Source organism: Aythya marila, assembly GCF_965140915.1.
Source record: "Aythya marila genome assembly, chromosome: 2".
Classification (NCBI taxonomy): domain Eukaryota; kingdom Metazoa; phylum Chordata; class Aves; order Anseriformes; family Anatidae; genus Aythya; species Aythya marila.
In genome coordinates, this window is record NC_139043.1 from 95,445,401 (window position 1) to 95,469,911 (window position 24,511).

The 24,511-nt window shown below is 40.6% G+C and overlaps 1 protein-coding gene across 1 annotated transcript in view; it reads left to right on the forward strand.

The window, feature by feature from the left end:
• GABBR2 (gamma-aminobutyric acid type B receptor subunit 2) overlaps positions 1–17,420 on the forward strand; it is a gene marked incomplete at both ends in the record, with an annotated part of 496,416 nt that extends 478,996 nt beyond the window's left edge. Inside the window, 4 exons of the mRNA XM_082753404.1 lie at positions 872–1,054; positions 2,628–2,757; positions 12,083–12,200; positions 17,255–17,420. Of these exons, the coding sequence (XP_082609530.1) occupies positions 872–1,054; positions 2,628–2,757; positions 12,083–12,200; positions 17,255–17,420 (597 nt within the window). The remainder of the gene's footprint in view (positions 1–871; positions 1,055–2,627; positions 2,758–12,082; positions 12,201–17,254) is intronic.
• Positions 17,421–24,511: the final 7,091 nt, after the last annotated feature.

Sequence of the window (24,511 nt, forward strand, 5' to 3'; positions counted from 1 at the left end):
CTTTGGATTTATGATACCAGAGCTATGTTCTCAGGACAGGGAGCTCCTTCAGCTGCGTCTGTATACAAATATATATGTATGACGCTTGACAAGTAATTGCAAATTCTGTGCTCTCCAGAGTACTCCAAGAATCTCTCTCCCCTTGCCAAACAGCTAGTAACTTTCTCTCCTCATGTCAAGGCGATATTTTCACATTGTCACTGGGTGTTAAATCTTAAACATATTTAATTTAAACAAATATAAGTAAGTTTAACCTTTTATTTTTTTTTATTTATTTTTTTTAAAGTGGCTTATTCAGTACATTTGAACAGATTTGTTTTATTTTGGGTCCCTAAAACCTAATTAAGTTTCTGTTATCTCCAGAGTGCAACCTCCCAAGGGTTCTTTCTGTTAATACTCCTACTTCATGCCTTTCTCTACTTGAGTGTTACTTGTAACAGTAGGAAAGAAGAAATTTCATGTGACGTGTTTGGGGAGTGAAGGGCTTGGTGGGTTGCTTTTTTTTTCCTTGAAGAAATAAGATATCCTTTGAAAGTATAAAGATGTTGATGAAAGAGAAACAGATGTTTGATGAAATATTAAAATATATATTTAATGTAATTAAAATCCAGTTTAATATATTTTAAATTGTTTTTCCTAATTTTTGGAACAGTTCCCTTTGCAAGATCATTTTGATCCAAACTATTCTATAAAGTTATTCAAAAATTGCCTTAAGTACTATATATGGCAAGCAGAGCTCCCTTTCCAGAATTTTGTACTTGAAAGTCAGAAAGGAACAGTTGGTTTACCTTTGAATATTTGGGGATACAAAAGAAAGAGCTGTAAAAATAAAACTATCTACAGGATTTCTTAAGGCTTTTAAACTTTTCAGCTCATCACACTGAGAACAAATCCAGATGCAGCCACACAGAACAGAAGATTTCAGTTCACTCAAAATCAAAAGAAAGAAGACTCAAAAACATCAACATCAGTCACCAGCGTCAATCAGGCCAGCACATCTCGGCTAGAAGGATTGCAGTCAGAGAACCATCGCTTGAGAATGAAAATTACAGAGGTATTGTTTATTTTATCCATACTGCCTAAGCAATTTCTTTTCAGTTTTGTATGCAATTCTGTAGTCTGCTTAACTGTTGACTACTTTTTAGAGGAAAAAATTGGCGTTGGCCCTTAGCAAAATATTGAAATAATAGGAAACAGATGATTTATATGAATAGCTAATTAATACAGTGAATACTTAGCAGATGTGATGAATTTAGATTGTGCCTTAGCAAATTAAAGTGAAACTTCCTCTATTGCTTTGTATCAGGCAAATCACCCTGCTGCTTCATACGGCCATGCTGAGTACCATACAGCAATAGCTGTAGAAGGGCAAGTTTTCCATGCAAGTGTAACAGAGACCTGCAACCCCAAGGGCAGTTAAGAGATGTCTTTGTTTCTGTTTGTGGTTGAGTTCAGAGACTGCTGTTGCTGTTATTTCTTGACCTCTCTGAGAATTCACTCAAAAATTTGCTAGACAGGTCTTCCATCTGCCTATGAAACAGCATTACATATTTCATAAAGTAGAAAGGACCTTTATGATTGTGTAAGCTGACCTTTTACGGAACAAAGGCCATGAAGTTTTTTCAGTCTGTACTGAGGAGGACTAAGCACATAAAATACATGAATCCTATCTGAGCTATAACATAGGTATTTTCCATTATGTCCATCCTTGCTCAGGAGACTTCAAAAAATGGCAAATCAACTCTGAAGACTGCCCATTTTGTGAGACAAAATATCCATAATCTTATAAAAATTGTTATTTTCTTGCCTGTATTGTGAACTATTCTTATGCCTTGAAGAAAAGGTTTTTTATTTAAACCATTACTTCTTTGTCTAGATCTTAACTAATGACAATTGCCTATGTAACAGAAAGGTGTTTACTCAGACAACTGATGACTTCAAAAGCAAAAGTTATCCCTGCCTTTTTAAAGAAATGTAGTCTCTTCAGCTTGGCCAGGTGCCTTTCATATGACAGCCTTGCAATTTTTGATAAAGGCTCTGCTGGCTATTCACTATTTTCGTTTCTGAAGTATTTTTCCTATGAAGCTTCCTAACTCACAAGATCTCAGTCTGTGACTTGCAAGGCTCATGACAATGACACAGGTAAGGCTAGTCTGGGCAGTTTTGCTGTGTTAGTGCACACAGGGCCCTGATATGCTTTTTAGACTTTGCTTCAACAAATTAAATTAAATACCCAGACCCTGTGGGTTCAAAAAGGAAGTTTCATCGTCATGGGCACTTGGAGCATATTGGTCTGCATAAATAATAATTAGTTGAAAGGTTTTCAGACTGGGCATTCTTATGCCCATTTCTTTCTTATTCAGCAGTGCATCTGGACTTACTTCAACCCTCAACTACTGAAGCTTATTCTTCTATATGCTATATCACAGTTGAATGCAGTTTGCTGCCTGTAGCATGATTTTTAGTGGCATTGTAGTAGTGCCATAAGAACACTATATTTGGTGCTGTGTGGCCATTGCATGACCACATGCCTCCTGGTCTTCTTATAGAAAGCTATGCAGGTACTGCAGGTACCTGAAGCAATGATCCTTGAGCTTTTAGCAATTCATACCCTTTCTGTTTTGCAGCTGGACAAAGACCTAGAAGAGGTCACAATGCAGCTTCAGGACACTCCTGAGAAAACAACATACATTAAGCAGAACCACTATCAGGATCTTAATGACATTCTCAGTATACGGAACTTCACAGACAGCAAAGGTGAGAGTTAGTGAAATCTATAAGCAGTATAACCCACCAAGGTTTTGAACACAAGTCCTATTGGTCTAGTTCCAGAGCACTCGGATCTTGGTAAGATAGAGCTTTACATGTGTTGGTTGCATTATGGAAAGCATGGCAAGTCACATAATAAGTTTATACAGTACCCACTAAGTAGTTATTTCTCTGTACATCTCGTCTTTTACTGTAAGCCTTATGTGTGTAATAGACATGGTAAAGTAGGAAACTTTTAAAAATAAATTTATGTTCAGAAGCCAAGTTTTCTGTACTGTATGGAGGGAGAGAAGTCATAGAATGCTTCAGTTGTGAGAGTTAATTGTGCCAGCCTTCAACAGTAGGAAGCCCAGTTTAATATGTGCTCATCTGAATAGGATACTCAAATCCTACTTTTGGACACTGCTATCAAGCACATAGAAGAGAAACATGTAAATATTTCAGTGCTGATTTGGACTCTAAATGTAGAATTGAAGGCACTTACATATGAAAATTCTTCCCTAGGAATGGATAAAATAGGATTTCATGACCACTGTAATATTCCTAAGTCGTTCCTACCATGTTTCTTGCACAGCTCTCCAAAGAAATATATACAAAAGAATTTCACTTTGGGGAAACAATAAAATCTAGTGCATAGTGCAGTCAAGTGGAAGCCAGGACACCCAGCTTACATTTCTGACTCTAGAATAGATCTACTTTGTGAATTTTGGCCAGTGACTTCATACAGCTGAATATTATTACCTTAAGTAAAAAACAAAAGAAAATTAATTGCCATGTATTGGGAAGTTGTAGAGTTGCATGTTTGTTACAATGCTAGGCTCAGGTTTCCTATTGCTGTGTGTGGCAGAGTAAAAAATATAATTGTTGAAGAATTATTTTAAATAATAGCAATGGTTCATATATGCTTTTGAAGCATATTGTAATTATTGTAATTTTGGTTGGATAAGGTTACTTTCTCATGGGGTTCTTTGTTTTAGCCTGCGTAAACACTTGGTTGTGTAACTTTTGGCAAAAAAAGAGAGGAAGAGCTCCATAGCATTCCCAGTGTCCTTTTTAAAATTAAAAAACAGAAGGGGGGAAAGGAGGAAAAGGAAAACGTAAATAGCTGCTGGAGGCGTGTGATTATTGGGCTGAGATCAGCAACAAGAACTAACATCAGTGAGTGGGATGAGGCAGTTTTACCAAGTGTTTGAAAGGAACACATAGAATGTTCCACTCATGTCAGATGCTCCAGGAAAAATGATAAATCATGAATAATATTTCAAGCAGAAAAAGATACATTACATTGTGCCAAATGGCCATCTGAGTTTGGCTATGAGAAACAAAAATGATTCTCAAGAGATACGTTGGGTATAAATTTAGGACTGGATGCTTCCCACAGCAGGTTGCACTCCATTAGCAGTAGGATGCTGGCAAAGAAATCAAGGAGAAAATACAACCTTTCTTCACTTACTTGTAGCTATATCTACAGAAGACATCGATGCTTTACTGCTGCTTTAAACACCAGCATCCAAGATTCTCTGCATTCCCAAGTTTAGCCCAGTACAGTACCTTAACTTCTACATTTCTGCTGCTGGGTACATATTTAAAACCATCTTTATGCACTGAGCCTTAATGTACTGAGAAGCTTTGAATTATGTACTATTTAAACATACAGGATAAATATTCTGCATACTGCTGATGCTGGACACAGTTTTCTGAATAGACCAATCACCTAAAGCTAAAGGAAGAGAAGAGAAGTGAGGGTGTTTTTTCCTGGCCATATTTATAGTAAATAGGTTAGAGCATTGACCTGGGAGTGAGGAGGACCTGGATCTCGATTTCCAGCAGGTGTTCAAAGTTTGGTCCCACACTTGAAGACAAAGGCCCCAAATATGGGTATGACAGAGTATCCTGATCCTATCTCAACTGACATCAGGTATTCATACCTCCAGGCTTTGAGACACCACGTTAAACCACCCTCGACAGCCTTTTTTTGGCCCTCCATTTCTGTCTTCTGCTCCTTGTTCTCTCTCTTTCCCTCCCCTTAGCTTGATGTCTGAATCTCATCTGTATTTCTCTCACTGCATCACATTCCAATAGTCAACCTATGTACTTAATTTAAATTTGCCGTTCCAATAAAAATAATAAGGCTTTGGAGAATTCATGCTGCTGAGTCACTGCTGCTTCTGTGCAGATACAAACAGACATCACTTAAATGGTACTTAAAAAAATTCTGGCCCTTATAGCTACAGAAAAGCTAACTCTGACTGACATAGCTATGCTTTCTGTAGCTATGTATTTCATATTGTTTTCTGTAAATTAAAGTACAGAACCTTGAAATTATGCATCCCTGATGGTACTTCAGCCAAGCTTCAAAAGATGTAAATATTTTATCAGCGTGACCTAGAAGTGGCCGTGCGTATCATCTCCACCCTGCAACTGGGAAAGCCAGTCCAATGTTGCTTTTCAGTTAATGACAAGGCTTTTGTCTAGCTTGGACCTTGTAAAAAATGTGAGCTGAGAGAGAGGGAGTAATACAGTGAAGAGAAATGCTAAAATAAACAGCTGACTTGGAGCTAAAAATCATAGCTGATCATTTGCCACTGCTCTTGTGGACATGGCTGAATCCTGTGTCAATATTCTTTGCAAAACATCATGCTGTTCTGCAAGAGTTCACATAGATGATGTAGTGCACGTGATGTACTGTGTCCCTGTTGCTATTGCTTGCACAACTCCAGAGCTCTGCACTTCAGAGGACAGATAATAACATGGGATTTATGCAATGCATCTCAAACAAGGCCTAATGAAACTTTAATGTCATAGCACACTTCAGTAGATTTATGATCTGTAAAAATTGTTCAGAGTCAAAACTCCCAGCCTATAGCTGAGTGCCAAAAGATGTTATCTGATTCTTCCCATCCCTCCCCACCCCTGCCATTTACCTCAAACATGGATTTAGGAGCCAAACATTAAATTTAGGTGTCTAAAACCTATTTAGACGGAAAAGGCAGACACAGCTGAGCACTCCTATAACTGCCTGATCTTGGGCAAAGCCATAGCTTTGGGAGTTCATGGTTAGTTATTAACAGGAACAGTTCCTAGCACAGTGCACTCTTTGCTGGCATGGTGACTCCTTCTTTATAGCACATTTTTAATTCAGTAGGTCTCATTTAAGGAGAGATATTATCCAAGATACTCATCTCTTGTTCACAAACCTGTACTGTCCCTGAGACATCTACAGCAATTGGCCATGCAATAAAAGCAACAAGGAAAACGTGGTTTGTAGTTTATGGTTTAATTTATATATATATACAGTTTTTTTCAGCACTGCTAGCTAGCTTTGTGTGGTCAGGCAATTCTCCATGTGCTCCACGGACTGTGGCTCTGGGACCTCAGACGGCTTCCCCAGTTGGGTATAAAATGTACATATAAAGCATCCCCTTAACTTTACTTAATACCTTCCTCAGATCATTTTGAATCATGGCATCTGCTAGCTACCTTAGCTCTCACAACATGAACTTCTCTCCCAGCTTGCTCTTTGCTGTATCTGATCACCTTGCCTGAGCAACAGAGCTGCATCGCAGCCTGGTATAAAGCAGGGACATGGCTGTAGGTGAGTACTTTTTTTAGCTTGGGCACTTCTTGTAACTGGTGGTGACACTCAGCAAAGAGCCTAGCTTGAGGCTTGGAGTTGGGGGTGAGTTTTCCAGGCTGATGTTTGGAAAAAGGAGACTTCTGCTTATAGCTGTGGTGCTATGTTAAGAGCAAGGTTGTGCCGCACGGTTCCAGCAAAGAAATAGCCCAGCATGGGCACCAGCCAGAGCTTCCCAAAAGGGCCCACTGCACCCCTGCCACCAGTGAGTCAGAAGAAGGGAAGACCTTGTGAAGGCAGAATTTATTTCTACCACGCAAGTTACTGCAGAGATAAAAGTTACTGAGGCTTTTACTACACATCCCTAGAAGCTGCCATAAACTAGAACACTCTTGGTGTTATTTGGATTTATACCTGGAGCCACTTCAGAGGCAGAGCAAGCTGGGCTGTGTCACCTGGGGTTGTCCCTGCAGGAGCTGCAGCACAGGGTATCAGCCACCACCGTAATTCCAGAGGAGCCCACACATGCAATAACAGAAAGCTCCATCATGCAGTTTTAAGATTAACTTTTCCACAACATTTATAGCAGGCATTGTCAATAAAATAATGGAAGAAACTGCTATAAAAATTTTCTTTTTAGCTTTTATTACCCCTTTTCATCAGGTCCTGAACTTTTCTCCCTTTCTATTCTTCAAGGGACAAGCTGTTCTCTGACAGCTATAGGGAAATGAAAAGAGCATGCATATCAGGACTGAACTTGGTTCTGCAGGAAAAATGCATCAGTAATACACTGTGGGTTTTATTTATTTATTTATTTATTTTGGATTGGCTAATTTTGTTATGCTTAGAATCCTACAGTCTTATTCTATTTGAATTCTATTTGACATTTTTCAATGAAATTATTTCTACATGAATGATTGATAGATAGTGAGAGTTTCACCTAAAGCCAAGCTGAGAAAAAACCATACAGTAATATCTTCATTTATTGCTACCTTTGCCTGTACATTCCAGAGTAGCGTATTAGAAAAAAAATAATGAACGACAGCAACAGAATCAATAGTCCCCACTTATAAGCAATCCCTTTTTCCTAGTCACATTAGCAAGTTCTCTCTCTGCAGGCACCCCAGCTTGCTCGGAAAGTCTTTTCTGTTTTGAGCCAGAAAACAGTCTTTACTTATTGCTGTAAATGGACTGGGAGCATTCATTTGCATGTCAGATATGCCCACATTCTGTCAGTTGTCACCCCACTCCAATGTTTCCTAGTGTTAGTTTTTCCCTATGTAAAAGCAGCACAAAGAAAAAAAAGAAAAAGAAAAAAAAAAAAAACAGGTTTCAAAGGCATGTTGCAAGTAAATGCAAAGCAAAACAGAGTTCATCTGCTAGAGGGGAAAACATTACTTCTATGAAGTTGGTTTTATTCAAGCATTAAGCTTGAGATTAAAACCACAGATTCAAAGGAAAGGTTTTCAAAAAGAGGTGCGCAAGGCTTTAAGGAATGTTGGTTTAAAGAAAAGATATAGTTCATTATATCCTGATAAAGAGAGAGAGATAGTAGTTTCTGTGAAGCCTAGCAAACATATTCCAATCTTGAAACTGGAGCTTGTTTCTATTTCTACAGAGAGACCAATCTGCTAGAGATTCAGTTCTTGCTTTTGCTTGCATGGAAATCAATCTGTAGTAAAGGGACTTTCTTCTGATTCACAGTAGTATAAATCAAAAGAGAATCTTACTGGCTTTCTTTTTTTTAAAAAAAAAAAAGTCTTCCTCTCCAAATGTAACTATGAGAAGTCATGACTTAGACTTCCTGGTATTGTGAGGAGAACTTTTTCATGTATAACCAGCAGATGATGTGATCATTTTAATTTGCTTTTTGGCTTTATTTTCTTTACACCCTGCTCACATACAAAGCCAAAAGTGACTAGTCTTGTTTCACAGTCCCAACAACAGAAGCGTGGAAAATAGCAGTAGATTTTTAAGATCTACCCTTACCTTTTCAGAGCTCTTCAGTAAATTGACTAGAGTACCTCTGCCAGTTCTTGTAAGTCATTATTAAACCACATTTACTTCTTTGTGGAGCATAAAATATGTTTTCTAACAATGAGAAGACAACAGTGGAATTGAAAAATGTGGGGTGAACAGCAGTCCTGACACGAAGTTGTAAGCAAGTGGAGGAATATTGCCACTAAAGCGTAATGATGAAGGTACTCAATAAAACCACAGTGTGTAAGTGCCAACAAAACAAACTTCTAGGTAAAGAGATGCAGTTTCTAGCATCCTGGAAAAAAAAATGCAGCAGTGGAAGTCATGCTGTACTTTCTGCCCGCAGCTGAACAATGTTTGCTAAAATGCATGAATTGTTTAAGCCTACCCAGGTAATTTTGAGGGAGACAGGATGTGAAGTGATTACAGATATGGGAGGTCTGAGGAGGGAGTCACCTCTGGCAGAGAGAAAGGCAAGCAGCTGGCAGCAGTGACCTCCTCACTGAGCCTCTTCACAGCAGCAATGGGATGTCCTCCTGCAGCTTAGAGCTCTGTAATTGGAAGTCATTTCTCTGCTGCAGGTGGGCAAAGGTCCTGAGCTAACCCCTCCTGGCTCTCACTGACAACCGGGTAGCTGCTTTTGTTTTCTAATGAACCAATCAGAGAGTGCTGTGCGAGGCACTTGAGATATATTTGTCTTTTTTTCTCTGTGGTTTTCTGAATGGAAAGTGCTCAGGCATCACTTATTCAGACTTCTGAGTTCCTGTTTGAGGTCTAAGAAGGTGAAAATTACTTAGAAACTGCTTCTGGCTAATGTAAATTCAATTTTGAAGGCAGTCAGATCATCCCAGTGCAACTTATTCAGTAGCATCTGCAGTGGCAGACAGTACTCTGAGAATGAAGGACATTTTTCAAGTGGCATGCTTAATGGACAGAGGAAGAAAAGATAGTGAAATACTAAAGGCAGTCCTAAACCAGAGAAATCAGGAAAGCCAAAAGTTTACCGTTACCTTTAATTCATTTTCTTTCAGTTGTTCATCTATACAAAATCAATTTCCTTCATCCTTAAGTTGTTTAAGTGCATATGGTGATAGTGTTTCCTCTTTAAGCTCCAGCTCTTGAAAGTGTATGACTAAGTGAGAATCTTGATCTTCGTTATAGGGAAGGGAAGGGAAGGGAAGGGAAGGGAAGGGAAGGGAAGGGAAGGGAAGGGAAGGGAAAGGGATTCTAGTTTCCATAGCTGCAGAATAAAAATCTAAAAACTAAAATCTAAAAATCTAAAAACTAAAAATTTTAAAGCCTTAGGCAACAAATAAGAATTACCCAACTGTTTTCTATTTTTTAAGAGAGAGAGAGAGATACAACGGGAAAAAATGTCTCGATGTCATGGCAGTCCTATGTGGCTTCTGTCTGTACTTTTTTAACCTGGGATATTAAAACTTGTGTTCAGTCACCTTGTATACAGAAATATATGCAGTGTATTAAGAGAGAGTCATCTGAAAGAGTGGTGGAAGAGGGTCTATTAAGAATAACACCCAGAGTGATATATGGGCAGTTGGTGTTAAGGAATGAGTAGGCACAGAATATATGATTTCTGCTCTACTTTAAACTAGATCCCCCACCTTTTTGACAGGGACCACCTCCTTCCTCTCCTCCCTCCCCCCAGCACAACTAAAAGCACAAGAATTCCCTTCAGGGTGTACAGCACAGATTATTCTCTGAAATCATGACCTCCCAAAGTCTGGCAGTTGCATATTCCAGTCATTTGGTGTAGAATTGTATCTTCAGTGGTTTTGCAAATTGCTTATCTTTGCCAAAGGATTTGGGGCCCTAGAGCAGTTAAATAATAGGCCTTTTCTATCCCTAATTACAAGGATGAAATGAATTTTAACTTTGGTCTGTGTCATAAAGTCAGCATATTTCATTGTCAGCTTAGATCAGCTCAGCATTGACATTGTTTTTAATCATGGAAATAAAAAGAGTTTTTTTTTCCTATGTGTCTGTTTATAGACATCACAAGGCTCTTATGCAAATGTCAAGCTCGATATACATAGAAATGTGATATATGGAAAATAAAAACTGAACTCTTGTGACAGCAAGTGCCACACCAGCAAACTTCAGGCTGCCCTGAGATGATGGGTTTCACTGCTCCTTATCTTAGCCACTGTCAGATTTGACTCCTTGCTGTCCTTGCTTCACATCTAAGCCATCACTGAATCCTGTCATGTCCCCTTCCTTTAAAGCACTTTTCTCTTCCTACAGCTGGATCCCTTATCTCTCTTTTACTGACATTGTGTTGCCTCAACAGAAGCATCTTCGTGTGTTCTGGTTGTGTCCTTTCTCACCCAGCCCCTTGTCTTCCATGCAACTTCAGTGAATAATCTTTCTTTCTCTTCTAGGCTGTAGCAATTATTTCCAACTTGCTTGTTAGACTTGCACAGAGGAAAGTGAATCTTACAAATTAGGGCTAGGTATGGCCACAATGCCTATATGTAGACATACATATAGGAGCACTTTACCATGTTCATTGATAGCATGGATATTCCCAGCATGCTGGGACCCGAATGTTCTCTGGGGTTTCTAGCTGTTAGTGGTAGAGAAAAGCAGCCTAAGCCTTCAATACGTGCTGGATTTTTCAGGCTATTTTCATTTCTCTCAGATATTCTCCTGCTTTTCTCACTCCTGCCCATTTTTGCATTCAAATCCTGCAAGATCCTTTTCCAGCTTCTACCTTTGAGTCCTCCTCCATGTTGCCTTAGCGCCTGCAGCAGTCACTGTTTCTGCGTGCGTAGCAAACAACTGCCTGTGATGGATTTGGAGCTGCTCTGTAATTATTTATGAAAACTCTGCACTGTCCTCATTACTCAGATGTTTTCCATGTGACTTTGCTTGGCTTAACACAGCAGGAAACTTTGGAAAAGCAGGCAGGAACAGAAAGGATCTCCAGTTAAGACAGCCTTCTTTAAATGGCTGCATTCTGATTTTTGCAGAGGGACTGATGCATGCCACAGACCTCAGCACAGCTAGCCCCTGACTCCTGCATCTCCTGTGGGAATTAAGTGATGCTACCTGCAGAGAAAATATGTTATCATTACACAGAAGAGAGAACTGCAGGAGAAAGCTTTATGAAATCATTAGCTGCCCTTTCTGTAGACAACCTGTGGGCCAGTGCATCTGATACGAATGGTATTTCTGTGCTAAATCATAGCAGATAGACGGTTGAATGATAGCACTTAACTGCTTATGTGAGATAAAGAGTACCAAGGTTTCATAAATCAATGAGACCATATATTTTTTTTTTTTTTTCTGGGAAAATATTTAAACAAGTTGTTTGTCATTTTTGTTGTTGTTTTTTGTTTTTCATGTAGAAAAGTAACATTTGAGTGCAAGACAATATGATGATGCAGTTACTATATTTTTAACACCGTGTAAGACTAGGGAAAGGAGTATGACAGGGCACATAAAGGCATGAAAGAAGATGTTTAAGAGAGAGAGGGAGGAAGAAAACAACAAAAAAAAAAGACAAAATATTTTTTTTTCTCTTTTCTGTTTCTTCCTGGTAGTTCCCATGAAGGACCACGTCACCAAAAGTGTATGAGTACCAAAGACTCTTGGGGAAACCTGAGCTGGTATTGCAATATGGGCAGAAAGAGATTATTTTGTGGCACTGTGCATACCTGTATAAACTTTTATAATGAAAGAATTTTAGAAAGATCATTTCATAACAGTAAAATAAAATTTACTGTGTTTTCCATCTAGATGGCGAGAAAGCAATTTTGAAAAATCATCTTGATCAAAATCCACCAGCACAGTGGGGCACGTCAGATCCTTCCAGAACAAGCAAAGATCCTATAGAAGACATCAACTCTCCAGAACAGTAAGTAGTACACCATTATATACTGGTAGAGAAAGACACACTCTGCTCTCTTGTGTATGCCTGTGCTTGTGTGCACACACTTTCTACTGTTTAAAACATAAGGGCCAGCTGGAACATCAGTGAGAGGAGATGTGAATGGCAACTCCTGAAGCACCTATGATGCCTCCCTGCCCATAACTCACCATCATCACCAAATTTAGAGGATATTAGCCCCACTGGATCCTGAAGTGCCCCAAAACAAACTAATATGCTTTTTTTTTGTCTTGTCAGAAATACCCATAGTGTGATGTCTAAAGTTTCTATAAAAAGTTATAGGACAAGTTGTGCTCAGCCACCAACATAACGGAGAGATGAGGATGTACATGGGAATACACACACATTATGACCATTATCAACAGCCCAGGTCCTTCTACACACAAGCCAGAAGGGTTCGTGGTGTGCATAGTCATTTTACTCCATTTTGGTCTTAAGCTAGAGAAATAAAAGCAGTTTTAGGGCTCAATGTTACCATAGCAGCTGGAGCTGAGTGGGACATAGAAAAACATTTCCTTAGAAACAAAACTGCGTCCTCAAGGAGAGGATCACAGAATCAAAGAATTCTGTGCTTGGTGGCACAAAACACTGGTTAGGTTCATGGAGAAGACAGGAACTTATGGTATCAGCCTTGCTTTCCAGGAACCTATATAATAAATTCACATAATACCCTCTAACAGCTCAGCAGGGCTTGCTGTGGTCCAAAGCTAAGGGAAGCATCATGCTTTTTTGTCCCTAGAATAAGTCATTTCCCTAAGGTAGCCTAATTACATTGGCACCACTTTATGAGCATCTGAACTAATAGCTGTCAGACTCCTGGTTGGTACTTGGGCAACTTAAAAGCTTATTAAACAGAATAAATTAAATAAATTACCAGACTCAGTCACATGTTACATCAGTGACAGCAAACCTGATTTCAGATAGCAGTTACTGCCTTGTATGACGTGGTGCAGGAAAATACAAGGAGCTCTGTCTCTGGCCTCACTGGAAAAAAAAAAAAAAAAAAACAACAACAACAACACAACACAAACCTGCACAGGAGCTAACCTTAATGCACATGCACACACACAGAAAGCCCTTATTTGTTGAAATCTCTTGATTATTTTACAAAAACAGGGCCCTCACTGAGCAAACTCTTGTGACTTGATGAGGTCAGCAGAGTGCTTTAATGCATAGCTATTAGATGTGCATCTTTTTCCAGCACCATTTGTGAGACATAATGTAGTGTGAATAGATAAATGCGCTCATCTACATGTGGTCCTCTTGACGTAAGAGAGATACTAAGAAAAATGCAGATCATAGAATCATAAAATATCCAAGTTAGAAGGGAGCAACAAGGATCCTCAAGTCCTTCTCCTGACACATAAAAAAAAAAATAAAAAAAAATTTGGGCTATCACTGACAGATGAGAAGACTGAGATTTCCTAAAGGCCTTAAGAGTCAGGTCAGCACAAATCTGAATAGCCGCTGACATTTCTGGAAAGCAATTAATACAGTCCTGCTAAACCAGAACATCATCATTCAGGCCTTGCACAACTGTGCTTGTGCCAGGTCCATGGGTCAGTGTCTACCCTGAGGGTGTAGTTTGGCTACCAGAGCTGCACAGCCCAGGCCCAATGAATCCTCCAGAGAGAAGAAGCATAGCAGTCTTCAGGAGTAGGGTTTTATGATTCTCTCTCTTCAACAAGAGATTATCTCTTGCCAAACCTTATGCTTTGCAAGCATATTCTTAGTCATTCGTGCTCATCGGCATAAAGGTTCTTGTAGAGTGAAGAAAACATTTGATTTGGGATTTTTTTTCTTTCTTTCTTATCTCTAGTGCTACATTTGAATAATGTGACTGTGATTCCTTACCATACAGCTATGTGCATAGTGCAGGCACAGCCATACTTTTCAGGCCAGAGGTTGTTTCATACTTGCTTGCAAGATGTAGTTTATATCATCTCATTTTTTTGAGCTAGAGCTCTGCTTTTATCAGCATTTAAAAGACAGTCAAATAGCCTGTTGGGGCAAGTTTTGTCAATGTTAGTAACTGAAAATTCTTATCCAAAAAGTCAGTTATGACTGGATTATTGCAGTACAGCCATATGCCTTGGCATGAAATACCTCCTTTATGAAGTTTCTCTACTGATGGTGCTTCATATTTGCCTATCCTACTCGAGGCTGTTGTTAAAATAAGGTGCATTGAGAATGGTTAGTTTACTTGCTAGTACAATATCTTGCTTTACTGTAGCCTTTTAGAACTTCCCTAGCTTCCCAGCAGCTGCTAAAAATCAACATTAATGGGCTGAGGAATCGATTGAAATGATCTCTGAGCACTTAGGCGCAGTTTACACACTCCCACAGATCTTAAGAGGTTTGACTGCAGCCGCAGTTGTTTCACTCCCCACACTTACCAAATGGATCTCATCAGTGTTTTTGTATAGCAGAAGCAAAATATTTTTCAAATGCCTCTGCCCTCTTTGCAGCATCATGCACACAGTTCCCATCTGCATCGTATTGTGCTCGTATGTGCAATGGCACTGGAAGTCAAGCTTTTACTTGAATCTATTTATTCCTAATAAATGACATTTCTGTAGAGTTGAGGATATACGCCCCGATGAGTGACTGCTCTGTGTGTGGCACCACCTTTCTTTTCAGCCTCCAGGAAGAGCACTTTTTGAAAGCCACTAATACTCACTATTCCCACCCCCATCTACTTGACCATACACTCTGACATATCTATATCATATGGCCAACTTGAAACAAAATGCCTGCCACCAGCCTGAAAAGCACTGACGAAACATGGCAGGGTGGAGGAGGGGGGGGAAGCACTGATATTGAGAAAAGGGGAAGAAAAAAAAAAAAAAAAGAAGAAGAAAAAAACAACAACATGAAGAGTGAAGCAAGGTTAAAGATCTACTTTCGCTTGAGGAGAAAATGGCACTTTTGTTTGGATTCTGTTACTTTTTTTTTGATTGTTTTATTTTGTTTTTCGTCCCTACAAGTTTTGCCTAAGCTCTTAATTGTGTTCTAGTCTCCAGGCTATCTTCCTCTCCCTCAATTCCGGGAACCAAGTTTTCAAGTGAAAGTAAAGTTTAAGTACAGTTAAAGCAAAATTTGCCACCCACCGCAGCCACCATGTGCATAGCCAAATAAACATGCTTTGTCCATGGTATGGCTAACACTTAAATGGGTAAAAAAAACAACACCATTCACTTTATTATGCAACTGGATTCTCTTGAAATAGCTTCCAAAGCCCTCTTTAATGAGAAGTCTGTAACAGTTGAACAAAGTAAGCATTTCCACCGGTGGGAAAATAAGCACAGGCAGTTCTGTGTCTGACCCTGCAAAGAGAGGCAGAATTACAATCTGCAGTGTCAGGCTAATAAGGATGCAGTGCATGGAGGCAGCGAACCGTGCCACCTCTGCACTCCTTGGGAACCAGGAATGAGTTCATTGATACCACCAAAAAGAGTCGGAAACAGTAGCAAAATAACAACGAGCAGATTTGCTTTTATCCCAAAGATGCATGGGCAGCAGTATGATCATAAATACTGTGGATTAATATTGCTCTAAACTTTTAGAGAGGGTTTGTAGGGCAAAAAGAATGAGGAAGAGTTTCCTGGCTAGGCAGGCAGCAACCATTTTTCCACCCCATCCCTGTATATAACAAGCCTTAGTGCTGTAGTGAAGAAGCTAAAGAGAAATATCATTTCATTTCTTTCTGTTTTAATTTGCTAGCTATACTGTTTGGTCCCTGAGCAGTGCAATGGATGCATTTGTAGCTGTCTCCACTTGCTAACACAAAGCAAAAAGAAATGAAATGTTTGAATCAGAAAGGCAGTCAAAAGGGAAACTTCCAAACGTATGCTTTTATAAGGGTCTGTCTATACAGTGAACATGGCAGGGAAATATAAATCGAAAACTCCGTTGAACTGATATAAAGCCACGTATGGATATTTTTCTCCTGTAATTAAAGACCTGGCCTTCATTTCAGCTCTGTCACTTTAATATGTGCCCTCTCTTAAAGAAAATCTCTCCTTGTTTCAAGAGCAAATGTGTCCAAATGCAGGCACGATCCTAGTAGGATACCATCCTGATCACCAAAAACATCTCGTGCACTAACAAACCTCAACTGGATTTGGATTTTGTGGAAGGCACTAGTATACCCAGAGCATGCGGGGAGCAAAGCACTGTCTCGTGGCACTGTTCTCTCCATGGAAAGGGGTTAGGTGGGCTAACTGTGATCATGGCTTAGCATCCCTTTTAAAACAATCAAAACAAAACCCTTGCTTTTATGATGATGTCAATCTTCTATGGAAATTGGATGGAGGATGCTGGGTTCCTAAACACTGAATTTTGGTGTGGGTGGGAGGACAGACTGCTTTTTGAGTGCCGGCTCTGTGGTCCCACAGTGCTGAGTGTGGGAACCTGAGAGCAGTCAGCACCTTAAAAGCACAGACCTAAACTGCAAAGATGAACTACTTGGAAATGTCAGCAGTCTGAACTCCCTCCCTCCATGCACCTGTATGCGCCTTAGCTGGAGTTGCAAAAATGCCATCTTTAATTCCAAGATCCTTGCGCTAAGTGATGCATGGCTTAAAAATGAGTCGGCAACCTCATGAATGTCCACGCAGTTAGCCACTGCTCTGCATGCAGTAGATCACTTTGCAAGGAGTGGAGGATTGCTATATGTCCACATGCCCTCCTTGCAAATGTAAGGCTTTCCATTTTTCTAGTATCAGCAGTCTAACAATTAATCTGAAAGTGCCCAGGAATTTCAGAAGGTTGTGAGATGCTGAGAATGCACCATTAGATTCTTTTGTCATGTCTAGCCTGTCAGAAAATTTCCCCAAAGGGACATAACACTGAGGTGGCAGAGCTCAACAGCAGCAAGCGTGATGCTCTTGGCATTAACTCTCTCCATCGCAGCAGCAGGCACTGGAAATCTCCTCACAGCATCCTGCAGACATACCAAGCATGTAATATATGACATTTTCCTCTTGGCTAATGCTTCTCTCTCTCTGTCTCCCTCCCAGCATACAGCGTCGGCTGTCTTTGCAGCTGCCCATCCTTCATCACGCCTACTTGCCATCCATAGGAGGAGTCGACGCTAGCTGTGCCAGTCCCTGCGTAAGCCCCAGCGCCAGCCCCCGGCACAGACACGTGCCACCGTCCTTTCGAGTGATGGTTTCTGGGCTGTAGGAAAGGGAGATCAGTGCTTCCTGAACTGCTTTTAAGTACTCGATGACTGGACTAAACATCTGACATAGAACTCAGCTACAAACACATAACATTGGCTCTGACCACAGAGGAACTACTGCTGAGGCCACCGCCACAGGAGTGCCAGGGTAGCTCATGTGGGAAGGCAAAGGAGAAGGACGCAAGGAGCTTGATCTGTAGCCTTATTCATGGAGTTTTTATTTCTTCACATAGAAGTCACTGGAAACATTTCTTCCCAAATTTCTATGAGCAACAAGGAGGCTGGGAAATACGGATCTTGCAAAAAAGACACTAGGAAAAAAAAAAAAAAAAAAAAAAAAACCTCAAATGTCACTGAGCTTTACGTGGCTGCTGAGAACATGCAATCCTACACTGTATCCATGTACGGAAAAATACAGCGGTTGAGCTATAACGTATTTATTGAAATAGATACACTCATTTTTACAAGAGTTGTGTTAAATTGCTGGAAACATTCTGCACTGGTTAGTCTTGCTTGTTTTCATTTCAGGGATGATGTTCAGTAGGAAAGGCGGATTGTGAGAAATGGTTCCTCGGGTGTCATTGAGACTCCGCAGCGCTGCGAGCAGGGCCACCTCTAACTAGCGGCAGTATGCGAAGTCCAAGCAGAGGCTGAAGCTACAGCTCCGCGTTGCTACCAGCTGGAGAGCTGTTGGTTGGGGTTGGAGCATTTTACCCTTCTCCAGGGATGGTGGTAGTGAGCCCTGACCACCTGCAGCTTTGTTTTAGCAAAGTTTCGGCATCTATTTCGGAGTAAACAACACCAGGCGTAACGTACTACGCTGTCTGGAAAAAAGTCCTAGGGCCGATAACTCAAGAAGCTGGGGACAGCTGGGTAGTAAAGTCTTAATGTCACAGGGTGGATTGTTTTTCATAGTTTGTTTGAATTTTGTCACACATAATTACAATAAAATTAATTTAGCGGACTCGGGGGGGAGGGCTTAGGGCACAGCACTTTGCGGCTGCAGGCTTTGCCTGTGACTATATTAACATAGATGTTAATATACACTATGTTTGCTTTGTACCTGCGTGTGTGACAGTTGTAGCGGACAATAGACAGGACAGATCAAATTTACCAACAGAATATTTTATTTTAATCCTAAAAGGACTGTGAAACAACAACAACAACAATGGGTTTTACACTTTAGCTCCCTCCCCTGAGCAGAAGTAATTAGGAGGAATGATAGTGGCACACCATCTGGACCAGCTCTGGAGCCAAACCCTCCGGCACAGGTGAGATACACATGCAGCTTCTTTTTCCAAGGGACTGGAAATGTGGCATCTCCCTGCCAAGGCTGTTTACTGGAAGCAGGGCAAAAAAAATACGTGAAGCACCCACTGGGCTCTCAGTCTTCTTTGACCAATGCCTGTGCACCTCAGCCCAGACCTGGGAACGACGCTTCTACAAAGGTTTACAAATTAGCAATGACTGAAGCACAGCTGAAGAGGTTCATTAGCTGAGGAACTTAACTGCAGCTTTGACAAGCTAGCATAAATCTCCATTAAAAAATAAAACACACCTCATAGTGGCCAAAACCAACATGAATATATATCTGAATCTTACAATCAGGAGCATCACAAAATATTTCACTTGGCACATACAGTAAGAGAGGTTATGGAAATATCTGTAGCTTTTAGAACAAAAACATGTAAGTATAAACACAGATAAAATAGAACTCATTACTCTGTTTAAGCACTAAACACTGACGTTGTCACTCAATGTGTGTTGACAGTATTCTCTTGCTTTATTAATATCATCAGGGCCTGGTTTATTTTAAAAGGAATGTTAATTTTTAAAAAGAGAAAAATTACAATATTGTATATAATGTATACACAAAGATCTCTGTAGAAATATTATTCCAATTTAGCAGGAAAAAAAAATCAGAAGTATCGGACCATTGGAGGTGAGTGTGTGTGTGTGTCTGTAACTTCGTGAATACTGACTGTGTGATGTTTATTAGGTTTAAACCATGCAGTACATTCTTTGTCTCAATGATACTGTAGTTTCTCCCATAACATTATTATTTTTTTTTTACTTTACTGCGGATAACAAGACCAACCAAGTGAATATAGCTATTTAATGTTTCTGTTCTTTTATACTGCAGCAAAAATGTACTGTAAATTTATGAAGAGGCTGTGCCCCAATGGCATTTTCCAATGATGTTAGTGCACAAATGCTTTAAACTAGACTGGAACTGCCAGAATAAAATGTAAATGAAGAATTTCTTGTATAACCTTATACTGCATGAGATCAATTTTTAATAAATTGTTGCAAATCTGTTTTTATGAATAAAATATAGAAAACCTAGCTTTTTGGGTTCAGTGTCCTCTTCCCCCACAACAAAACCATTCTTTATGTGTAATACATGTCTATACATAAGTCTTCCTTGGAGAAGGAGAAATCCTATTATAACACCACAGTGAAATGAAAAGTCAAAATACAAATTCAAGTTGTTGAAGGGTTCACATATAAAGAAAAAAGACAAATGAGTTTCTGCCCTGTAATACAATTGTTGTAGTGTTTCTAAGTGAAACTCAGACCTTTTTTAAATGGGAAAATAACATACATCAAACGTATTCTAAATATTTACATCCAAACCTAACTAAATGCATACACTATTCTCTCTTGCACCATAGCAACTGTGAGTTCAGGAGAACGAGGAAGATTTGAACATTTCACATAAGTTACTGAAGGTAAGGCAATCTTCTAGTCATATACACAGACCTCTGCTTCAGAGAAAGAAATCTGTGAGAATGATCACGAATTGTTTCATGAAGGAAAACATTAAACCTCTCCTTTCAGTTTTGCACAGGTTTTATCTTCTAAACAAGTCTCTTTTGCTTGGCAGCACATGAGGAGGGTGGGAATATATTGAGTGAGATGGAGGAAAGAGCACTTTTTGTAGCTTGTTTTTCAACACGAAAAACCTCAAGCCAGCATAAAATGACATAAAATCCATGAGAGCCATGGCAAATGTGTTTCCTGTAGATGTCTGATGCAACTTAAGAGGTGCACAGAACACATGCTAAGGAGAAAATGAGTGAGGAGCCAGCAGCATGGATCGTGGATCTCAATACAGAGTACCAGATGGCAGGAGACACTCACGCAGATACATCAAAGCTCATTCAAGAAAGGAAGAAAAAAAAAGTCCAGAACATCTCTATTGTGAAACCTATATTCAGCCAGAAATTGTGGGAGGCTGTGAGCGGCTTAGAGTTGCTCAAGAATAATAGGAAACGAGCAAAACAACCCATTGCTCTGAGAGGTCAAGGAAAGTAAGAGGGAGATGTCAGGGGAGTAAGTTTACTCAAACAGCTGAGTTTCTACAGTCACAGCAACTACACTTTCCATAAAATCATAAAAGTGCCATTGAATCCATGGAAGATGAGCAATTTTGCAGAGCCTCTTTCAAATAATTAACAACTTTAAGGATGGTAAGGGAAGAGCAAGAAATGCACTTTTTCAGTTTTCTCTTTCTTTTGAAATGTATACCTTTCCTTGAAGTTTTGTAATCAAACCTTCTCTGTTCTTTTCAGACATGCTTGTTCATCACAAATCCTGATACACCGTGCCTGTTCTCCCCGAGACTGGATTAGTGCTTCTGGCTCTTTCTGCTCAGCCTTGCCTAGCTCCTGGAAGGCAGCCTAGGAGGACCTGTCCCTCCCTTCCACAGCACCCTGCTGCTGTTGGCAGGGTTCTGCAATGCGCTCACATCACAGCCCGAAGGATGAGCCAGTCTGCCCCTTGGTGGGCTGACTCTTGCTGCCACTGGCTTGTTTAATCGGGATTTGCTTCTCACTGCCCGAGGAGACTGACAGGTTTATTACAGTGCTTTAAACATCGTGAATTTTATTTGAGTTCAGTTCTCATATTTACTGACTGCCTTTTCCATCTGTCGAGATGGTGAATGGCACTTATGTCCATTACTTTAATATACATGAATATTATTCTCGAGTGCTCTTCCAAGAGCAGTCTGCCTCTTGAGCCCATCAGGATCCTGCTGGTGCATAGCTATACTTAGCACTGGTCTACACTCACTAAGGGATGTTGCAGGTCTGGGACTGCCTTTCAAGCAGCCCTATCTGTTACCTGGCAAGGGCAACCTGGGGTGCCAGTACCACTACATCAGTGCTGCCACTGACCTCCCTTATCTTCAGATATTTTAAGCCACCACCTTTGCAAACTGAAACTTGTTTAGACCCCATCTCCTGGTGATGAGGTGCTGAAATGGGTTAAATAAAGGGAAAGAGTGATGGGTAGGCAAGTGGAGAAAGGAGAGAAGGGTCATCTCCAGTCCCTGAGCATGTCTTTCACCACCCCCAAGAAGTTGGTCACCACTGACGCCATCAGAGCCACACATAGCACAAGCATTTAAACAAATTACTGGATTGTAGAGGCTAAATGCAGTCAAGTTAGAATGGATGTGAGGACAGGAGCAGGAGGTGGGAGTGCAAGCTGTAGGTACCAGGCAGCTAGCAGCCTCTGGCCTGGATCACTAGAAAAAAACATAGCATAAAGAGGCTGAGAGGACCTTGAGCTTCAGAAGGAAGGACAGACACCTTCATGAGCTGGCAAACACAGAACACTAGTACAGAGGATTTCTTTATCTCTATGCAGCAGCAGCAGCCCTGTACCCACCTGCAAAGGGTGCAATTTAAGCCAAGAAAAGGAGCGAATAAATTCACAACCTACAGCTCTAACCACTTCAGAGACCACATCACCCACCCACCGACTGTTGCAGTCAGCAATGTGGGAGGCCTACTTCAACAGGGGAACTGCCACTGTCAGCAAACCACCCCACAGGTTTGAAGTAACCCATTCTGGCAAGTCATTTTGACTGGGAAATAGTGTGTGCATTGCAGCAGAGTGCTGGTGGGACACTGTGCAAGTGCAAGCAGCCCAGCATTAATGGCCTGGAAAACACTATGAGACCCATGCTACCTATAATTTTAGGCTTTTTGTCAAAAACAAAAATGCAAAACCCATCCTAAGCACACACGCACACTAACCATCCCCAGCTCAGTAACTCCTCTGCTTGGCTCTGGCCCACTCTGACACACAGTGCAAAAACACAGGCCTGCACAACTCAACATCCTCTGTTTGTCCAGAACTACAGAAAAAGGAACATTAAGCAGAAATGAAAGATTGTGAAAAAGAGCTGGCAGGAAATACCTACATGGCTTTGTACTCCTAAAGTGCTCTGCTGAACTGCTCCTACCCCAAGTGGCTCGTACTCTGTCTATTTGTGGGCACACCAGTACTTCCAAATACCAGAGCACCATCCCAGTGGACAGAGGGATGGATATTTCTGTCCTAAATGAGGGAGGGATCTCACATCCTCACCAAATACGCTAGCTGAGGTAACAGCTAGTTCATATTATTAAGTAGTCTATCAACTGGTGATACAAGACAACACAGTCCTTGTAATAAGAAAGTGTTCCTCTCCTGTGTGTGGACATCTCTCTTCAGGAAACCTTGTGTTCCTACTTCTTTGGACACAGCTGTATGACAGCATCAGCAAGGCTCTTGCTACCCAGAGTACAATTCTGCTTGTCCAGCCTGTGAAACCCTTCAGTTTATCCCTAGTAAAGCTGTGTCCAACAGCTGATGCCTCTGCAACAAATAGAAACAGACATAAAAAAAAAAAAAAAAAAAAAAAAAAAAAAAAAAAAAGCAAGGATGTAAGTTAACTCTTGGCTGGTTCAGGAGGCAAAGTAGAGTGGGGCAGCAATGCTAGGACCACCAGCCCATCATGCTCTGAGGGGCACCTGAAGATGCAGGTGCCACTAAAAGACCTGCTGCAGAAGAGTAAATTGCTGATTATAGATCAGTTTTTCTTCAATAAAGGTATAAGGAAGTCTTACTAGATTATCCTAAAGGCCTTCACATTTCCAAAGACATTGACTCTCCCTGTGATGAGAGGAGGGAGGGCAGCAGAGCACCAAGGAAAAGACCAGAGCAGGAGGGACAAGGAGAGCAACTTCACACCAGAGTTTTGGGTGATGAGATGAAGATAAAATTGGGGTCACCCAGAGAGTAAAGCATGGAGACACTCACCGAAAAGCCAAACAAAGGCTTCCTGTAACATCCCTGCACACCAGAGCCACATGCTTGGCTATGGTATAGAGGCAGGGACTGGGCCATTTTGGTGAAACAGCTTGAGGAAGAATGCTCTTTGAGCAGGAAGGAGGGCAGAAAAGAAAAACATGCAAAGGTTATTAAGGAAAGATCAAAGCTTGTATTGATTAGCCTTATTAGTTTGAAAAATCTACCAAAACACTCTGAGGATTAGCATGGGCCTTGGGGCTAAAGGCTTTAGGCCCTAACACTCCTGACTCTCAACATTGGAAATAAATCCTCATGGGCTTGGCTTGGCCCATACTTAGGTCTCTGGAAGAAACTATTCCAACAAAGTAACAGAGTTAATGGGAGGAAAAAAGGGGGAAAAAACAACCAACCAACCAAACAAAAAGCATACAAGAAGATGGCTTGACAGTCATAAAGATGCAAATGAACAAGGTGCTCAGCTGCAGTCACTTCAGAGGAAGGAATATCAATGTCAGCACCAGACACAGGCACCACTAGCAGAAGATAATCACTGTCATCCCACAAAGCTAGCTGTACACAGGAAGCTGCTAAAATTGTCAGAACCAAAGCCAATGCCATCACTAACTGCCTTGGTGTTCCTAGTAACTAAAATGGGAATGACCTTCCTCCAAATTTTGACCTCATCTTCAAGTAGGCTCAAAATTTGAAATTCAATGCAATAGTTGAATAGCCTAGGCTATTTCCAGGCTTTTGGTATTACTGGGTGGCTGCAGGGGCGTGAAGTTTGCAAATTACCAATCCTTATGAAAATTTGACAGAAATGGGTTTCTGCAGACACAGAAACATTTTTTTTTTTAACTGGACTGTCAGGATGTGGGGAGAGAACATATTTCATTATTCTCCCTACGTATAGATATTTTACTGGTTTCAGAGATCTTTACAGAATTTCCTTTTGAGATTATATATGCTCCAACTTCAAGCTGAAAACGTACAGCTGAAATGCTGC